The 17627-nt window shown below is 38.7% G+C and overlaps 1 protein-coding gene across 1 annotated transcript in view; it reads right to left on the bottom strand.

Annotated features, from left to right (window-relative positions):
- LOC132115375 (bone morphogenetic protein 1-like) overlaps nt 1-17627 on the bottom strand; it is an 82071-nt gene that overhangs the window by 8884 nt on the left and 55560 nt on the right. The window contains exons 7-16 of the mRNA XM_059523821.1: nt 14388-14512; nt 10523-10638; nt 9040-9142; nt 8821-8937; nt 8216-8361; nt 7123-7318; nt 6683-6808; nt 3598-3758; nt 1897-2077; nt 1411-1536 (exon numbers count right to left, since the gene is read on the bottom strand). Of these exons, the coding sequence (XP_059379804.1) occupies nt 1411-1536; nt 1897-2077; nt 3598-3758; nt 6683-6808; nt 7123-7318; nt 8216-8361; nt 8821-8937; nt 9040-9142; nt 10523-10638; nt 14388-14512 (1397 nt within the window). The remainder of the gene's footprint in view (nt 1-1410; nt 1537-1896; nt 2078-3597; nt 3759-6682; nt 6809-7122; nt 7319-8215; nt 8362-8820; nt 8938-9039; nt 9143-10522; nt 10639-14387; nt 14513-17627) is intronic.

Below are 17627 nucleotides of genomic sequence, written 5' to 3'. Positions count from 1 at the left end.
AAATAATATTAATAGTTTCTCAGACAGAAAACACAGTGACACTCCAGGCATACAGCACATAATTCTGCTAGATTTGGGAATACTTAAAGCAATTTACAGAGAAATTTTGTTAACATAGGCTAACTAATCTAGGGTGGTAGATTATCTTTTATTATATACACTCACTGGCCACTTTATTAGGTACACCTTGCTAGTACCGGGTTGGACCCTCTTTTGCCTTCAGAACTGCCTTCATTCTTCGTGGCACAGATTCAACAAGGTGTTGGAGACATTCCTTAGAGATTTTGGTCCATATTAACATGATAGCATCACGCAGTTGCTGCAGATTTGTCGACTGCACATCCATGATCTGAATCTCCCGTTCCACCACATCCCAAAGCTGCTCTATTGGGTTGAGATCTGGTGACTGTGGAGGCCATTTGAGTTAAGTGAACTCATTGTCATGTTCAAGAAACCAGTCTGAGATGATTTGAGCTTTGTGACATGGTGCATTATCCTGCTGGAAGTAGCCATCAGAAGATGGGTACACTGTAGTCATAAAGGGATGGACATGGTCTGCAACAATACTCAGGTAGTCTGTGGTGTTTAAATGATGCTCAATTGTTACTAAGAGGCCCAAAGTTTGCCAAGAAAATATCCCCCACACCATTATGAACGTTGCAGCAGAAATCAAGACTCATCAGACCAAGCAACATTTTTCCAATCTTCTATTGTCCAATTTTGGTGAGCCTGTGTGAATTGTTGCCTCTGTTTCTGGTTCTTAGCTGACAGGAACATTAACTGTTGTGGTCTTCTGCTGCTGTGGCCCATCTGCTTCAGGGTTCGATGTGTTGTGTGATCATGGATGTTTTTCTGCATCCCCTTTCTTCCCCATTCTGATGCTCGGTTTGAACTTTAGCAAATCGTCTTCACCACATCTAGATGCCTAAATGCATTGAGTTGCTGCCATGTGATTGGCTGAATAGCAATTTGTGTTACCAAGAAATTGAACATGTGTACCTAATAAAGTGGCGGGTGAGTGTATATGGACACCCATGCCACACATCTATTATCAATTATTATGCTTATTTGTTCTTTTTGAATCTTAATAGCTTTGATCACCTTGAACTATCATTTTATGGAAAAAAGCAGCATGTACATTCTTCATTATATCTCATTTTGTATTTCACAGAAGAGAAATGTCATACCGGTTTAGAACAACATTAAGGTAAAATGCTGAAAAAAAATGTAATTTTTGGATGAATTATCCCTTTGGTAATGACATATTTCATCACTTGAGGATTGGTATATTGCATCATCTTGCTAGCATTTTTGTTTTAAGGGAGTTTACATGGCCTGTCATGACTTACTGCTTCGAAGGAACACTGTCTCAGTGTATATTCCCATATACCGTAAGCATGTGTTCCTCACCTTCCTTGCAGTCATGTTTGTTCTCATGCAGAACGAAGCCACTTCTGCACTGACAACTGTAGCTGCCAAAGGTGTTCACACATTCATGCTGACATCCGCCGTTCTCCTTAGAGCACTCGTCTTTATCTGTGAGAACGAAACACCAGATGTCAGTCAAACACACTTTTTTTTAATTTATTTATTGTCCCCTAGGATGATTTAATATATATATACAGTGCCACTTAAAAGTTTGTGAACCCCTTGCAAAATATGTAAAAAATTTAGTAATTTTAAAATAAGAGAGATCATACAAAATGCATGCTATTTTTTATTTAGTCATGTCCCGGGTAAGATATTTGAAATAAAATATGTTAACATTTAGTCCACAAGATAAAATATATATATATATATTTTTTTTAATGAAATTCTAAATATACATAATACAAATTATATATATTATAAAAATTGGTTTACGTTTTTTTGTATCATTTCAAAGCACACACTCACCTGAGAAGAACTGGGCCTTGAAGCCTTTTTTAGAGACAGTGTTGTCAGATTTAAACTCAATGCGCATGTTGTTGTACTGAGAGGTGATGGCCTCTGGTTTCTCAGCTCCGCAGAATTTCCCGTGCAGTCTGGAGTCAGCGGACAGACCACTCCTCACCTCAACAAAGTCATACTTACACACCTGCACAGCAGAGAGCAGACATGAGTCACGGGTCAACATCTACAGAGACCTTTCAGCCTGGTCAACAGCATCTTTCTTCTCCCAAAACACAGCATATGATGCTCTTTTCAGCAAGGAAAAATACTAGTGACATTACTTGTATTGTTTTTTCTTTAGCAAGTTTTATTAGTCACTTTTGATAAAATCATCTGATAAATGTAAACGTTAGACTCAAAAATAAAGAGGGAAAAAGTCTCATTTGCTTTGATGAGAAACTGGATGGATTCTTCATTTATGTTGCAGAAAAATGCTCCAAATACTCCACTAATAATCCCAGCTTTCCATTTTGATCTCAACACTTTAGTGCTTGGCAACTTTGGCCAATAATAGTTCACAAGCTGTACACTAGTTATCTGGAACAAATGTTGTTTTTGGCAATCAATAAACCTAAGGCCATTCTCACCTCCCTCTATTAAACCAGTGCCAGTATGCTTAAGGAATGTTTCAGGTTCAATACGCTCTACTGACAGCATTAACACAGACAATATCAACAAAACAAACACAAATCATATTCACAGTAACATACTTACAATGGAGAAAGACATTCAAGAGGGCTTAAAAGCAGGCCTGGGCGGCTTAAACATTAAAAGAAGCACTTGCATACAAAATGTGTTATTTAAGCATGTATATCATGCTTTTAATGGTGGGGCAACTACTGTAAGTGTATGAATATTTGGTTAAAAGTTACCGACGTATCTCCTGTGGATGGAGTTTGCTCCATGTAAACAGCACTTTGCAGATAATGTTCGTTTCTAGTATCCTTTCACATATTGTGCAAAGGTTATTTTTGTGCAGGTTCATGCCCTATAGACTTTCAGTCGAAGTCCATTATTGTAAACTGATTCTTTTTTGTGGTCATAATAACTTTCTGTGGTAACTGGCAACATGTCACTGAACCCAAAACATTCCTAGCTTTAACTTATCCAGCAATTACATAATACGCTAATAATGTGAAGCTATAAAATGTTCAGGAACACTCGCAGCTGCTTTAAACACGTTTAGCTTCTTTAGCTCTTCTTTTTTTTTTTTTAGAGCTATCGTAAAAAGAAAAAACAGGCCTGAGCCAACAGCCTCATTTTTCACTTTCTCAAAATCATTATTTAGCACTAATGTTAAGGAGCTGCTGTTATATTAAAGCAATATAACCAACTTCTATTAAAGTCTGTAAAATTTAAAATAATGAAAGCCAGATGGCAACTCTTTAACAGAACAGTTTTGTTATAAACTACCTGAGTGTTTGTGATAAGCATGCATAAAACCAAAAAAACGACTCTTCATCTTAAGAAAACAAATCATAAATGCATTCGTCATGTTAGCTGCACCAGGCAAAACTGCCCTAAGCTATCAACAATGAACAAGTGAGAAAACATGAAGGTAATTTGGAGAAGTCAGTCCCTAAAGCCCTGTGGTGATTTACACCAATCGAGCTGAAATGAACCAGACAAACCCACCCCACGCTGAGGCAAAAACCTAAAGCTCACATCGTTCCCCTCCGTCTCGAAGACGTCGAAGAGCAGCGTGATGCGGTACTGCGTGGGCGCCACCAGCTGCCAGATGCAGTTCTTGTTGGGTGGATACTCTCTGGGCCAGCCTGGACTGGTGATGGACCCATTCAGCTTGGTGATGAAACCACCACAGGCAGCTGGAGAAAAAGACAACAGAAAAGAACTGTAAGACAAATTATACTAATGCAATCTGGAGAAATACTTCACACACAACATTTATTGAAATTATCTGATTCCCAAACCTATTCAGTAACAACGCATGGGCACAAATCTTTGTAAAGTTAAAGAAATGTAAAGGAAGAAGCAACAGATATTTTCCTCTGTATTGTTGGAATACAATATCTGTTGTTTCTAACTATTGGATGTGATTGCATAGAGGCAGATCCGAATGTGAGCTTGCAGTCAATTGTAAGAAAGAAACAAGCTTTAAATGATTAAATGATCAGAGATACAGTACATCACCAGAGTAAGTTCTGTATTTTTTTACCGGAAGATCAATTTATGACATTTTGATCAGTACAAGGTCAAAAAAAGAAAGCATGTGCAATTGTGCATGGATGAATCATATACAATAACCTCAAACAACATATATTTAGAAAACAGAGATTTCCTTTTAAGAAAGCTTGTTGTGAAATTCCCTTCACATTCTCTTTATACACAGTGTTTATTATGTAGAATGTTGGTTGTTTGTTTTCTTTAAAAAGTCTTTTTATCCTTGGCTTACAACTTCATTTGAAGGCACTCGTGTGTTTATTTAGAGATTTTGTGGATCGTTCAAGAACCTTTTGAGAAGGAATCACGATGCATCAACAAATTTTCCCTTCTGATCTCTACCACTATGTTTATATATTTAAAGGGATAGTTCTGCAAAAGTTTCCCATCAAAATATGATGTCATGAAGGATGTTGCTGTCTAAACGACATCAAACCCTATTGACTTTCATTGTAGTATGTGCAAAACAACACACAAAACATTTCTCAACTCGTACAGGTTTGGAATGACCTTAAATGATGAAAGAAGTTTCATTTTTGAGTGAGCTATCACTTTTTTCCAACATGCAAAACAATTATACAAACATAACAGAGCTCATCTACATACAGATGTCTAATAAAGTTAGCAAAAACAACCTGGATTATTCAGGTATAATTCCGTCACTGACTATCACTGTCAGAAAAAAACAAATAAATTGTGGTATAATTGTACATTTGGGGGTAGCCATGTACATTCTTTACTCATATAAGGAAAATATTAGCACTTTAGAGTAGTGATGTATACCCTTACATTAGTAATGTGTCCTTTTATGGTACTATTATGCACTCTTTTGGGGTAAAAAGTGTCCCTTTGAGGATACTGTCCCAAGCTGTTGCACCCATACAGGTATAACTTTGGTAGTGTAAAAAACACAGCCCCTAAAAAGAGTGTAATATATGGGAAAACATTTTTTTGTGAAAGTATGCTTACATATTTAATGCACAACACGTCTAGGTTACACAGCGCTCTTAAGCTTTCAATTTATCAAGCTGACCAGCTTGTGATTTGTCAAAACCTGGCGCACGCTACATATAAAATAACAAGAACGGTACTGTTTTAATTAAAATACACAGAGAACAACTCCAGGCTTTGTATCTCATCAAACATGAGCAGAAAGATGGAGTAGTTTACTTTAGTCCGGTCCCTTGCCTTAAAGTTTTAGCTTTGTGTACATTTATGCCCTATCCGCCTCTATTCCCACATAAACCCTCTGCATCGCCTGTTCTGCGAGAAAGAGCGGCACAGTCTTTATGATAATGTCGGATTTATTGCTGATAGCTGATGATAGACCAGGAGGCTGTGCTGGGCCAATCTTTCTTTTATCTAATGGAGAATTATTTTCTGATTGCTCTAGTCTGTCATGATCGAGCTGTTGAGTCATCTCAGTGCATGTCTGAACAAACAGATTTTTGCTCAATATAGCAGCAACAGGGTACGTTCTGTCCTGGCAACTGCCTCACGTATCCAGACATTAGCTGACGATATAATAAAAGACCGTAGTTGTTAGAAAACACTTTACCTAAGAATGATTTGAACCTTAACCCAAACTGCATTGTAGTGCTTTGTTCGAGAAGAAAATGATATAAGCAGATCCAAACTTCAGCATCATTTCCAGCTGCTCAGCAAACAGAGCAGCACTTTGTAAGTGTCGTGCGGAGGAGGGTAAAGAAAGCCAGACAGGCCTGCTGTCAATGTGAGGAAGGTGCTCTTAACTTGCTGGCAGCACTAAGCCAATAGCACAAAACAGATGTCGGCGGTATGTCAACAGCGCAAGCAGGAGTAGTGGTTAAGAGGATGCAGTAGCACACACTGTCCACTAGAGGCCCGAATGAGGTCAGTGCTGCTGGCTGCTCAAAGCATGCACTCAGTATTTATTGCTTCAAGAAAGGTTTCTTAAAGGGAAAGTGCAAATTTTATGTGTTAAAATACTTATCTCTGATTACTAAGCCTTTTCTAGGTTGATTCCCTCAAAAAGTATTTTAAAACTATCTTACTGTTTGTTTGAGAATAGACACTGGATCAACCAATGGTATGAATGCTGGGCAGGGCATCTGTTTGATTATCCAATAAGAAGACAAGGGGAGTGTTCCATTTAAATGGGTCAAATGATGTTGCTAAAAATAACATTATTTTGTGTTTTTGGTGTCATGAAATGTGTTTATGCGGTTTAGGTTTTAAAAAACACATTATTTTCCACATACTGTACATTATTGTTTCTCCTCTATGCCCCGCCTTCTGAAACCCGTCGTTTTTTTACAAAGCTTATCGGTCTGAAAAGCAAGATGTGCTTTGACTCGCCAGCTATCCAGTGTGTTGTGATTGGATGAATGCCTCAAGCATGTGACAGAAATGTTACGCCCCTCATCATACTGTGATGACACAGATAATAACGCTAGGAGATAGTATGCATATTTGGCGTGCTGCAACTTTACAGATCTTCTTTATGCACCAAAAGCTTGCAACATGCTGCCATAAACAGTTTAAATATGGCATTGGCCTGTATCTAGCACTGAACTGTTCACATACTGACCCTCACAGCTCCGTTTGTCCGCAGCCAGCTCATACCCAGGGTCACAGGCGCACTTGTAACTACCGAGTGTGTTGACACAGCGCTGCTCACAGCGACCATTGTCAGGTCTGGAGCACTCGTCCATTTCTGCAAACAACAAGAACATCAGAGCTTAATCATTTACGGTACCTTGGAAGAGCGATGCTAATATCTGAGATATTTAGTGCTAATATTGTAGCATTAGCATTATCGGCTATATTATGAAATAATAATATTAGGTCTAATCTTTTCTTTCCTTTTTAACTCATCATGTTGGTTACTGGTCAAATATTTTATGTGCATTCCTGAATTTCAAAAATGTCAAGCTATAACAAAATTCTGAGCTATTTTGCCAAACATCACACCTATGACATTTTCAAAGACCAAATAGACCAGCCATAAAGCAAAATATTACACTTCACCTTTGAAGAAATTAGCAGCAAATCCAGCTTTGTTGACAGACCCATCAGACACAAATTTCATCCAGAGCTGGTTGGAACTGGATTTAATATCGTCAGGTTTGTCATAACCACAGAATCTGCCCAACAGTGGGCTGCTTTCGAAGTTCCCATCTCGAACCTCCAGGTAGTCGTATGCACAGTTATCATGCCTCTCGATCTTGGAATAAAAAGGCGAAAGATAATGCAGAAAAATGTATAAAATTTATACCTGAAAGACCTGAAATGGATTTATTTTCTTTCAATGAAAGATATGTCATTAAAATTTGAAAGCAACCAGCTGTGACTGTAACCAACCCATTCATCAACGTAAAACTAAAAATCAACTGGAAACAATGCTGAATGTTTTTCCCCTTTTCTTTTACAGATCTACAATATCCCTTCTTTCCAAATAAAAAAGATCATGGGGAGTTTTTGGTTTATTTACACCAGCTGGTTAGAGACAATCTATACCAAACTCAGAGCCAATGCAATGACTCGACAAAATCAGAGTCATCCAGACAAATGTCTCAAGCAACATTTAAAAAAAAAAAAAAAAAACTCTGCAGTTTATGTATACCCAGTTTAAATAATAAAAGAATGTTAAAATTATATAATGGGCTTCTTTTTACATTTTAGCAATCCCATTAAAGTCAATGTTCACTACATTTGATTTACATGCATGCTCTGAAGTACATGACCACATCATTTTATTCCCTTGCTCACATGTTGATATTTCAAGTGAGCTGTTTTTCAAAATCAAACTGCACACATTATTATATTTACATTTATGTATTTAGCAGATGCTTTTATCGAAGCGACTTACAGTGCATTCAGACTTTCATTTTTGTTTTATTTTTTTACCTAACGTGTTCCCTGGGATTCGAAACCACAACCTTTTGCGCTGCTAACGCAATGCTCTACCACTGAGCCTCTGGAATATAACATTTTCTTACACAAAGTAAAATGTAATTAATTTATTATGTATTATTATTTATTTATTTAATCATTATAACAGTGTGCATAAGCAATTAATTACATGCTTATAGCACAGTAATAACAACTTTTTCAATCATACCTCAAAAGACTGGAAGGTAAGGCCTACATGGTAACCCTGAGCCACAGTGATCTTCCACACGCACACTTTGTTAGGTCTGTAGTCATCTGGGTAATTCGGAGACTGAATTTGACCATTGTCTCTCTTCACCTCCCCACCGCAAATGGCTGCAAGATAAAAGATAACAACACAAACATGAGAATAAAGCATGACAATTACTCTTTTCACAAACGGAAACTGCTGGAAACAGATAATGTTAGGTGTTCCCCTAATGGAAACTCATTCATAGGTCAACTATGGTTGGATTTAGGTCTGTGGGGAAAAACACTCATTTCAAATGAATTTAAAAATGTTGTCTGTTGACCCTATTTGAGCACTCTGGATTTGCTATAGACTCTAGCCAGGAAATTGCTGGTTGTTTTGGGCTAATTTTGCTCATAACTACTTGCAGCTCTATCGACATAAGAAATGCAAGGCCAAAGTCGCAGTTGCAAAATATTAAATACATGAATGCTTATCTAAAATGGCAATTAGCTAAAGGCACATTTTTTGACATTATATGTACACATTTTTGGTTATAAATGTTTAAACATTTAATAGTGGCTGATTTGACTGATTGCTGGTACCTTCATAAACAGCAGAGAAGCCCTTTCCCACCCAGTTGCTGCTGCTGCGAAACTCAATCCACAGACGACTGTCAGTAGAGATGATCGGCTCCGGTAATTTATCCCCACAAAATCGACCTGTATACAGAGATACAAGCAAATAATTCAACATTAATTCATTCATCTTCACCTTGACTTGTCCATATTGTTGTTCTGAAATGTCAGGTGTTCATCTCAAACCTTTCAATGGTGCTTTCCTCCAATATCCATCTCTGATCTCCACATGATCATACCAGCACAGATGACTCCGGTATAAATCCATTGATGTAAAGTTCAGAATGATCTTAGGGAAGAAAATGTAGTAGTGTTACTGGAGGAAAGTTGGAATCTGTGAATGTCTTAAAGGGTTACTTCATCCCCAAAATGAACATTTTGTCATTAATCATCAAGCGACGAGAATATTTTTGTACACAAAGAAAACAAAAATAACGACTTTATGCAACAATTTGTCTCCTCTGTGTCTCTCCACGGCTGACATATCCGCTGCTTGCGTCCAGCGGATATTCTCCTAAATGGCACTACGGTGTTAATTGTTAAATACAGTCATTATTTTTGTTTTCTTCACGTACAAAAAGCATTTTCGTCGCCAAACCAGATTTCAATTCTTAAATCCTCATTTTAGACGTAATTCAAAAAGGAAACGTGGAAGTTATTTTCAGATTTGTTAAGAAGTCTTTTTTAATCTATTCTTTTTTTTTCATTTAAATTAATTTTGCAGATTATAAATTACTCCACTGTAATCAGGATGTTTGTTTTAGAGTAAAACTATATAGTGAGAGACATAAATATTTACTTCAATCAGGCCTTTAAAATTGTATTACATTGTATGTATGAATATATATATATATATATAGTTGTCCTGTAAGTAAAACATATTATTGGAGCATTTTGTTTTTTTACAAGAAAGTACAAATTTGTCTTTCTACGTCAAAAATGTCACGTTTAATTTAACGTTATTTGCAGTATTATAAAAAAGTAACCATTTGTGTTACTTAGTTACTTTTCATGGAAAGTAATGCATTACAGTATTGTGTTACTTTGTAAAAAAATATTCTTGATGGAAAGAAATTGTATAATCTTGTGTTATGTTAATTTTGCGTTACTTTTGGTCAGTTGGCTTATTTGTTTTTTTAATAATAATAAAAGTTATATTTTTGGCAACTGTAAAGACCCTTTTACACCAAAAGTGGAATTAATAAGAGGTTATTACAAAAGGTAACAAATTTAAAAGTAATGCGTTACTTTACTAGTTACATAAAAAAGTAATCTGATTATGCAACTCACGTTACTTTTAATGCATTACCCCCAACACTGTTTTTAATTGTGAAATTTACTAGCAATTTCTGAGTAAAACGTTTTCAATATCAATTTCTTTCACTTTAATCTGAAACTGTGAAATTTGGTAATGTATGTGAAATAATAGTTGATTTTTTTTTATAAACACTTTTCAGTAATGACTCAAGAATCAGTGAATCAGTTTTTTTTTTAAACCGGTTCATTGAAAAGAACTGAACAAACTGAGTGACCAAAATTAACTGGACTTCCCAACTCTATGTGGGAACAATATCACAATTTAATAAATTGCATAAACATTTTATAGTCCTAAAATAGTCTCTCAAAACAGCTAATCAGAGCGATTCATCCAAGCTTCTGTTGTCTTCACCTTTTCTCCAGGTGTGACTGAAATTCTCCATATGCAGTGCATATATGCTGAATAACCATTCGGAAAACCAGGAGAAGACAAGTTCCCACTGCTCTCCTGCAAACTGTCTCCACATCCTAAGAAAAACACACAGAAAGAAAGGTCATGAGCTGTCGGTGTTCAAGAAGAGTTAAAAAGTGAACGGTTCATCATCATAAACAAGATGTGATCAGTTACACGATGGTCCACAGAGACAATTTGCTGCCTGTGTGTAAAACATTGTGCGACACAGAACATAACAAACACAAAAGACCATGAAAAAGTCTGGATTGTCTTTCACAGTGTGCGCCTTGAGCACTTTCATGTTATGAAGCACAACTGCTTCTAATGTTACACAACTGCCTAATATTCAATATCAAAATAAAAGAAGAAAAATTCAAACTAAAAGAGTTTTCATTCATGTGGTGCTGCGTGGAATTAATGAAACAGTTCACAGGCAGCATACTGTATTAAATGTGCTGGGTAATTAAACGCTCTGGTGGTGACTGTGGAAATACATGGCAAAGCAGCATTGCTTCATTAAATGTCAAAATATCAGCAGTTTCATAACGTATTTATAAAACATAACATGTAATGGATAATGTACAGCCTGCTTTATGCTGGGATCATGATAAAGCTTTCAGCTCATTATTTTGTAATAATGAACAGATGATGCTACAGTACTTTATTCTGTTTATTACACAAATCCTAAATAAATAAACAGACATGAAACATTAGTCTGATGTAGTGTAATTATCTATAATAAAAAAAAATAAAAACAACACACACACACAAAATAAAAAAAATAAATAAAATAGAACGGCACAAGCCAGTACAACAAGGCTGCTGTTTTACTTTGAATTCATTTTAATTTCAATGTTTTAATAGTTTTAATGAAATAGAAAAAAAAAATTTAAATCATAGCCTTTTGAAGATAAATAATCATGTTAAGCCATATTGTGTTCTCTGTTTTGTTTATTACATATTTTTTATAAAATTATTTGATTTATATTCAACATGCAATTAAAATGAAACAGTTACTGGGCTGCATATTGCATTAAATTAATTGCATCATTAAATGCAAAAATGCCAGCATCATTTAACGTAGCAAGTAATGGATAATGTACAGCCTGCTTTTCGCTGGGGTCCTGATTACCTTTTTAGGGTCATTTTTTGTGATAATGAGCAGCTGATGGTACATTATCAAGCTTATAACATGACGACATATAAATAAATAAATAAATAAATTAACAGCCAAACAAACAAACAAACATTAAATTAACAGCCAAACAAACAAACATTAATCTTATTGCATACTTTGAAAAAACAAAACAAATTAAAACAAGATATTAATAATGTACAGTTCTAAAAACAAATGAACTGGAATCAGGTTGAACATAACTTGGCAAATACTCATATTTGCAAATCTTTTGTGCACACTTAAGTTTTTTGTGAGCATGCAATACTTTCTCGTGGGCACACAGTAGTTTTTTTGTGTATACGCAAGTTTCTCATGGGCATGCAATAGTTTCTAGTGGGCACACAATAGTTTCTCGTGGGCAAGCAAAAGTTTATCGTGGGCATGCAACAGTTTCTCATGGACAAGCAAAAGTTTCTCGTGGGCACGCAACAGTTTCTCGTGGGCACGCAACAGTTTCTTGTGGGCACGCAACAGTTTCTCGTTGGCACGCAACAGTTTCTCGTGGGCAAGCAAAGGTTTCTTGTGGGAACGCAAAAGTTTCTCATGGTAACGCAACAGTTTCTCGTGGGCACGCAACAGTTTCTCGTGGGCAAGCAAAGGTTTCTTGTGGGAACGCAAAAGTTTCTCATGGTAACGCAACAGTTTCTCGTGGGCACGCAACAGTTTCTTGTGGGCACGCAACAGTTTCTCGTTGGCACGCAACAGTTTCTCGTTGGCACGCAACAGTTTCTCGTTGGCACGCAACAGTTTCTCGTGGGCAAGCAAAGGTTTCTTGTGGGAACGCAAAAGTTTCTCATGGTAACGCAACAGTTTCTCGTGGGCACGCAACAGTTTCTCGTGGGCAAGCAAAGGTTTCTTGTGGGAACGCAAAAGTTTCTCATGGGCAAGCAAAAGTTTCTTGTGGGCAAGCAACAGTTTCTCGTGACCACACAATATCTTCTTGTGGACACGGAATACTTTCTCGTGGGTATGCAATATCTTATCGTGGGCATACAATACTTTCTTATGGCCACGCTATAGTTTCTTGCGGGCACACAATGTGTGTAACTCATGAGAAGGAGAAGCAGACGACTACCAATACACAGAAAAATGTGTATTTATGTGTGTGTAGTTCTGCTGCTAGAACCTTAAAGAATTTTAGCCATCTTAGTCAAATTTACTGGAGTTCAAGAACATGAAGAGACTATGCAGCATCAAGGAGGATTTTGGAAATTTGGGGAAAATTCCAGCTTACATCAAGATGACTACAGGAGTATAAAACACGGATGAGCAAATTGCTGCTTCGGTTACTGATACTGTCAGTACACCCGTTGACCAGAGGCACAGACTAGGACAAGACAAGAAACCAAAAGCTGGAGACAAGAAGTGGACTAAACCTTTGATTGAAACTGTGCTTATTGTATTTTATACCTTAGTGGCTGAGCATTATTTGCCTTTATATTTTTGTTTATTATAAAAAGAAACATAACCAATTGTAATAAATGTTATTGATTACAAAACTGCCTATCAAGGTTCTGAAGTAAAGTGTTTTAAGACTGAGTAAGAACATAACATAAAGGAGTATTTTGACCAAGTTGTAAATATTTGAAATGCTTAGAATTTAGACTTGATCAAAGTACACACCACAAAATACATTTTTATGACCTTAAATTGTATAAAAAACAAAAACAAATTTAAGATATTTGAAGAGTTTTTAAGTACTACTGGTTTAAACATGTGATTGCTTGAAGGTTTAAACTCATTCACTCTATGGTACCGTCTTTTTGAACATCTCTACATCTCCAAGTTTACACGGATAATGTCTTGACCCCCATTGTACAATGTTTAGTTGTTGTATACTAGAAAGCAAGTGTTCTCGCTTCTGTTTTATCAGGGAAAGAAGACAAATTACAAACTTCCTGTGCTTGACCAGTGTTTACTCTGCCTTCCTGAGCTCAATATACGGCACCACATCGATTGTGGATGCCATGTTATTTCCAGACAGTGTAATCTCAACTCTGAAATAATATCTTAGTCAGTTTTAATATGTTTAACTAGTTATTTAGTTTTAAGCCCATTTAGGTGTATTAGGGTTAGGGTTAGGAAAACAAGACAAAACACTGATAGAAAACATTTGGGGAAGTCATGGCCTAGTGGTTAGAGAGTATGACTCGTAACCCTAAGGTTGTGGGTTTGAGTCTTGGGCTGGCAATACCACGACTTTGGTGCCCTTGAGCAAGGTACTGAACCCCCAACTGCTCCCTGGGTGCCGCAGCTTAAATGGCTGCACACTGCTCTGTGAGTGTGTTCACGGTGTGTGTGTGTTCACTGCTGTGTGTGTGTGTGTGCACTTAGGATGGGTTAAATGCAGAGCACAAATTCTGAGTATGGGTCACCATACTTGGCTGTATGTCATGTCACTGTCACTTTTTGTTTGTTTGTTTTTTGCATGATTTTGCTGTCCAGACCTAAATACTTGTGACGTTTGCAGTAAGACATGTTTTCATGATGAGTTTACAGTTTCCAATGACCCAGATTTTCTATCTTCATCCTCTTTTACTCTTGTTAAGTCTGACAGGAGCTTCTTCTTATTTATACAGAAGGAAGATGGTGTGACAGTTTAGCCTACTTGTAATCCTATATGATTTATATTTGTAATTTTCTTACTTGGACACTTGTAAAGTTTGCGTGCTTGTGCGATGTCTCCTTTACTCAATCTGGTCCTCTGACCGATGGGTGGCCGAACTCCGTTCACATCATATCGTGGCAGAATGGTGTCCAAAAATATCCCTCTGTCAGGAAAAAATAAAAATAAAAATCACTTAAATCAAAATGAACAGACACATAAAGACTAATCTGTCTTGTTCTGTTAATCTCCAGTCACTTTGTCTTGTTTCCAGGAGTGTCTAACAAAACTCTCCACACCCGCACAAAGAGTCATGTGTACTTGTATTAACACAAACGCTATCTCACACTTTAAGATACTGCAGTGGCAAGTTTCAGCAGAAGTACAGAATGTGATGGCTAGGACTCGATAGGCTGTAAAGTCATTTGTGGAGCAGACAACAATCCAAAGGGAATTCAAGCCAAGCCGTGTTATCCGTGAAAGCAGTCAAGAGAAGTTTCAGCCGGTGGCTTGTCTGCTTTCCTGTTGTTATTTTCATTGTAACACTACAATCTTGAGTCTCAATATTGAAAGCTTCGCCTTAGTCTGCAAGAATGCCTCAGATTCAGCATTAGCATGTATTATTTAAATCCAGCACTACATAATCTGACAGTGTTTTATAAGGCAAAAATACAGACAGATCTGATCCTTATGTACATAAGTCAACTACAGTGTATAAGGACAGTGTTGGGTAAGTTACTCTAAAAGAAAGAGTGTAATTAGATTACTTGACTAATTAATTTATTGAATTGCTTACTAGTAATTACTTTCTAAATCCCATACCAACTGTGACCAGTTGAACAATACGAGGAAATTTAAATACAAAGTAAAATAACATTAAAATAACATTAGATCTTATATTTTGATGTTAAATCCACTATTGTTGTATACTGAATTGTCCATCATTCACCACAATATTTAAATCAGTTACTCCAGAAGTAACTGTGTAATTACATTAGAGGTTACTTTTTTAAAGAGAATAGTAATTGATTTACAATAATTCATTACCTAGAAATGCATTAGACCCAACACTGCATATGGAATTTAACAACGTGAAATGTGACATGTTCAGTTGTCTTAAAGAGATTTGACATTGTTTATAATGCTCACTTTTGTTATTGAATACAAAACTGTACAAAAGTACAAAATTTGATGCCCCGAAAAAATTTAAATGCAACGAAAGTTTTAATTTTGTCAAAAATTGGAAATGAAAATAAAATTTTGTAGCGTAAAACTTATGCTTTGGCATTACAAATTCTCCATTCAGTTTTCTGTGAAAGTGAAGGAAGACATTATAACATGCATACAGAACTTGTGGTTATTTTTGTATTATGATGTTCCAGTATTTCAATAATACATTTGTGTAAACTGTAAATATAAGATTAATACAACACAACAGCCCATGAAATAACCACACATCCACACAGTAATAGAGGCATTGGGATATTTCTCGTCATAGTGATTCTTCTTTAGCTGTTTTAAGGACCGTGAGACAGGTATCATGACAATACTAGTTCCCTTTCAGTCGGTCACGTTCGACGTTACGAATGGGATCTCGCCCGAGAGCCCAATCACCTTCGAGTGGTACAAAACGAGCCAATGGTACACAAAGTACCTTGGTCTGCGGGAATTGCATCGCGAGCTCCGCCCCGCAGAGCGGGTATGTAAGGAGCAACGCGAGCAACTCGCATTCAAGCTTTCGCTTCGGAGCCGAGCACATCGTGTGCTGCTTTCACCGGAGTGCTACAAGCAAGAGTCACTGGTGTTGGTGTGACGGCGCGATTCAGCGGTTCGTTTGGGTTTCCTGCGACAGCTCCCACGCTCCCCTGAGCGCATCAACACCTCTGAAAGAGCTAATTTCTTTCACAAAAGAGATACGGGCCGATTTGCGTCTTTTTAAAGATGTCATTTCGCCTGTGTGTTTCTGGGTGCGGTCGATACAATTCTCCCCGTGACGGCCACGATCGTTGTGTCACGTGTCTGGGCTTCCAGCACGCTGAGACTGCGTTTGTGGATGGCTCATGTTCTCATTGTGGGCATTGAGATCGAGACTCGATTACGTTAAAAGGTATAGAGTCCCCTCTGCCACACCCCGTTCTAGCTCTTCTTCTCGTAAGAGGGCTACTTCGGCTGGTGGCCAGGGTGATCTGAGGGTTACTGTGTGGGCTTCCCCGACGAGCCAACCTCCTCGGGCCACACACCCCTCACATACGTCGCAGCCGGTCAAGTTTCCGGATGAGTTTGCTGGACCCTCTCAGGCTCCTGACATCTCATTCGGGGCTCGCGAAGAGGACCGTATGTTGATCGCCGCATCACAAGGCGGGCGTTGCCTCGCTCGGGAGTGCCAGCGTTGTCTGAGTCCGATCCCGAGCTGACGGCCGTGCTTTCCCGGGCAGCGGAGAGCATCGGGCTTGAGTGGAATCCTCCGCCCTGTCCCGAGCGCTCGAGGCTGGATGATTGGTTCCTGGGGGCTGCTCATGCGGATCGCCAGCACCCCCCTCTGGTTCCTTTCTTCACGGAGGTGCACTAGGAAGTAACCAGTTCATGGAAGGCACCTTTAACTGCCCGAAACCGTTCTGGTACTTCCTCCGCCTTCACTGCCCTCGATGACGGGGTGGCCAAGGGGTATGCTGGGATTCACCCGATGGAGCGTTCTGTTGCGATGCAACTGTGTCCACAGAGCGCCTCCGCTTGGCGTGGCGGTCCCATGCTGCCCTCCAAGGCCTGTAAGTTCTCATCTACGCTTGTGGCCAAGGCTTACAGAGCTGCGGGCCAGGCCGCTTCTGCCCTGCATGCCATGGCCTCATTTCAGGTCTATCAGGCCAAGCTGCTCCGGCAGCTGCACGAGGGCAGTGCTGACCCAGGGGTTTTGCAAGAGGCGCGCACTGCTACCGACCTCGCTCTCCGGGCGACGAAGGGTGGTCCAGGAGCACCACCTATGGCTGAACCTGGCAGACATGAGGGAGTCTGATCGGGCTCAGCTCCTTAACTCCCCGGTCTCCTAGGATGGCCTCTTCGGCGAAGCTGTAAAGAGCTTTGCCCAGCAGTTCTCTGCCACCCAGAAGCAGTCTGAGGCCATCAGACACATCCTGCCCCGGCGGCCCACTGCTGCCTGCACCCCGCCGCCGGCGCAGCCGCCTCAGCCTGCTCGTCGCCGAGGGCGCCCCCATGCGGCCTCCTCCACTCCCGCTCGGCCACAGCAGCAGCCTTCATCCGGGCCGCAGAAGGGCAGCGCAACCCGT

Source organism: Carassius carassius, chromosome 34, assembly GCF_963082965.1.
Source record: "Carassius carassius chromosome 34, fCarCar2.1, whole genome shotgun sequence".
Taxonomy (NCBI): domain Eukaryota; kingdom Metazoa; phylum Chordata; class Actinopteri; order Cypriniformes; family Cyprinidae; genus Carassius; species Carassius carassius.
This window is presented reverse-complemented; position numbering and strand designations above follow the sequence as displayed.